The following is a 2,707-nucleotide window of genomic DNA, read 5'->3' on the forward strand; positions in this document are numbered from 1 at the left end:
TATTTAATACACGAGTTTCACAATTTGAGTTGAATTACTGAAATAAATGAACTTTTCCACGACATTCTAATTTGTTGAGATGCACCTGTAATCTTCTTGATTTATCTCAATTCCTTAGCATATCCAAAACCTCAGAACAACTTGATGATGTAACAGAAACTATGGACTCTCTCTTTTCTAGCATTTTAGATACAGTTGCTCCTTTACGCTTAAGGAAGATTAAGGAAAACAGTCTGACACTGTGGTATAATGAGCACACTCGCACCCTAAAGAGAGCAGCCCGGAAAATGGAGCGCAGCTGGAGAAAAACAAAACTCGAGGTATTTTGTATTGCTTGGCGGGAAAGTAACCTATCCTACAGAAAAGCATTAAAAACTGCTAGATCTGATTACTTTTCGTCTCTTTTAGAAGAAAATAAACATAACCCCAAGTATTTATTCAATACAGTGGCTAAATTAACGAAAAATAAAGCATCAACAGATGTTGACATTTCCCATCAGCACAGCAGTAATGACTTACCTCTAATAGAAGTAATGAACTACTTTACTTCTATTAGAGATAAAATTGTAATCATGCAGCCGTCAGCTACAGTATCGCACCAGACAGTGCACTATAGATCCCCTGAGGAACAATTCCACTCATTCTCTACTATAGGAGAGGAAGAACTGTATAAACTTGTTAAAACGTCTAAACCAACAACATGTATGTTAGACCCTATTCCATCTAAGCTCCTAAAAGAGGTGCTTCCAGAAGTCATAGATCCTCTTCTGACTATTATTAATTCGTTATTGTCATTAGGATATGTCCCCAAAACCTTCAAACCTGCTGTTATTAAGCCTCTCATCAAAAAACCACAACTTGACCCCAAAGAACTAGTTAATTACAGACCGATCTCGAATCTCCCGAGTCCCCGTAAACCACAAATACAAGTATGTTTGTGTGTGTGTGTGTGTGTGTGTGTATGTGAGAGTGTGTGTGTGTTCAGTTTTATCTGTGACTGGCAGGTTTTCTGGGGCTTCACTCTGTAAATCCGCTCTGTGTTTGTGAGCTACAGTCATGTCCGTCACCTGTCAGCAGATCCACTGATCCACACGCTCAGGTTCAGCTGTGTGCTCCTGCTGTTAACTCTATACGATCCGGAGTTTCTCGCAGCTTTGGATTTAAACACGGACTACAAACATTCCACAGGGATTTCAGTCCATGTCGAGTAAATCACACACTGCTATTTTGGATACACGCTGTTCCACTTCAGTCCAAAGTTGTGTGAGTGTATGTGTGTGTGTAAGTTTGCTGCCTGGTTGCTAGGGCATTAATATGCTGTTGCTAGGGTACTGTGGGTGGTTGCTAGGTAATTACTATACTATATGTACCCGTTTTCTTTGTCCAGCAGGTGAAAACAGTGTGTCTGATCACCGGAGTAGCAGCACACTCTCCATGATCTGAGGAATCATTCACGTCTGAAGCACAAACGCTGCAGGGCGACACACACACACACACACACACACACACACACACACACACACACACACACACACACACACACACACACACACACACACACTTAACTAATAGTGCTAGAGCAGCAGTAGGACTAGTGAGGATTGAGTTAAAACACGCTCACGTTTGTCTATAAATCAAATAAAGCCCAGAATGAACCGCAAACTCATCTCAGTGTCAGATGAGCTTCAGGTCGTGACTGACGGTTCAAAACACTCAATACACATCGACTAGATGCACTGCAGACAAACAGATTCTCGCTCGCACACATTAAACATACATGTGGAGACTCTTGTGTCATTCACAGGAGAATTTCCACCTCCAGCGCGATGAGACGTTATATTTAGGGTGAGGGATTGAGTCAGAGGTTACAGGTTCAAATCCTACTATAGGGAATCTATGATCAGAAATTATCTTCTGAAACTGCGGTTAAAGATTCAGACGAAAATGAAAAGAAAAACAAAATATGATGAGAACATATCACAAACAGGTGTCTCAGAATCTCCTCGAACAAATTCATAGTTAGCCACGTGACTTGCTCGAAGACCTGGCGGGCAAAACATCTATAGAACTGCAGCACAAGACTGTCAATTTTCTATCTGTTCCAATCCAAACATATTTAGATCACCTCTCAAAAGAATAAAACAAAGATATGTGAACAAAATGAAAGTTTTGGCCATTTGCAATCCATATAAAGCACCTGCCGCAATATTTCAATCACTAAAAACAGCGGGACATTCTAAAACGTTTAATGTGAAAACACTTAAAGTGCCTTTAAAATAGTGATATTAAAAGATCAAATTAATACACGTCTTATTGATGATGCATGCTTTATGCAGGCAAGCAAATGAGCCTAGAATATGAACGCAATGCGCTAAATGGTTAAGTGTTTTCTTTATAATGGTTTTCTATGTGAAAACATTTAAAGTGCCCCTATTATGGGTAATGAAAGGTTCATATTTTGGTTTTGGGAGTAATTAAGGTAATTTACAAAAATCCATAATAGGGGCACTTTAATATTAAACTTTGCGCATTGCGTTTATATTCTTGGTTCATTTGCTGGCCTGTACAAAGTATGCATCATCAATAAGGTGTATACTGAATTTGACCTTTAATATCACTGTCTTACTACATTATTACTTAATACAAGCCTCGTAAAAATAACTGGCGGTCAGTGGAGGAAAGCCTTGTTTTGCCCTCCATGTGGGCA

At 39.5% G+C, this 2,707-nt stretch overlaps 1 protein-coding gene across 5 annotated transcripts in view; it reads right to left on the reverse strand.

Annotated features, from left to right (window-relative positions):
• Positions 1-1,326: 1,326 nt before the first annotated feature.
• Positions 1,327-2,707, reverse strand: part of LOC107701832 (solute carrier family 2, facilitated glucose transporter member 9-like) — a 20,339-nt gene continuing 18,958 nt past the window's right edge. For all 5 annotated transcript variants that reach the window (XM_016503962.1, XM_016503963.1, XM_016503961.1 and 2 more), the window contains one exon: positions 1,327-1,471. In XM_016503962.1, coding sequence (XP_016359448.1) covers positions 1,345-1,471 — 127 coding nt within the window. In that variant the 3' untranslated portion in view covers positions 1,327-1,344. The remainder of the gene's footprint in view (positions 1,472-2,707) is intronic.

This window comes from Sinocyclocheilus anshuiensis, unplaced genomic scaffold (assembly GCF_001515605.1).
Source record: "Sinocyclocheilus anshuiensis isolate Anshui unplaced genomic scaffold, SAMN03320099.WGS_v1.1 scaffold3745, whole genome shotgun sequence".
Taxonomy (NCBI): Eukaryota; Metazoa; Chordata; class Actinopteri; order Cypriniformes; family Cyprinidae; genus Sinocyclocheilus; species Sinocyclocheilus anshuiensis.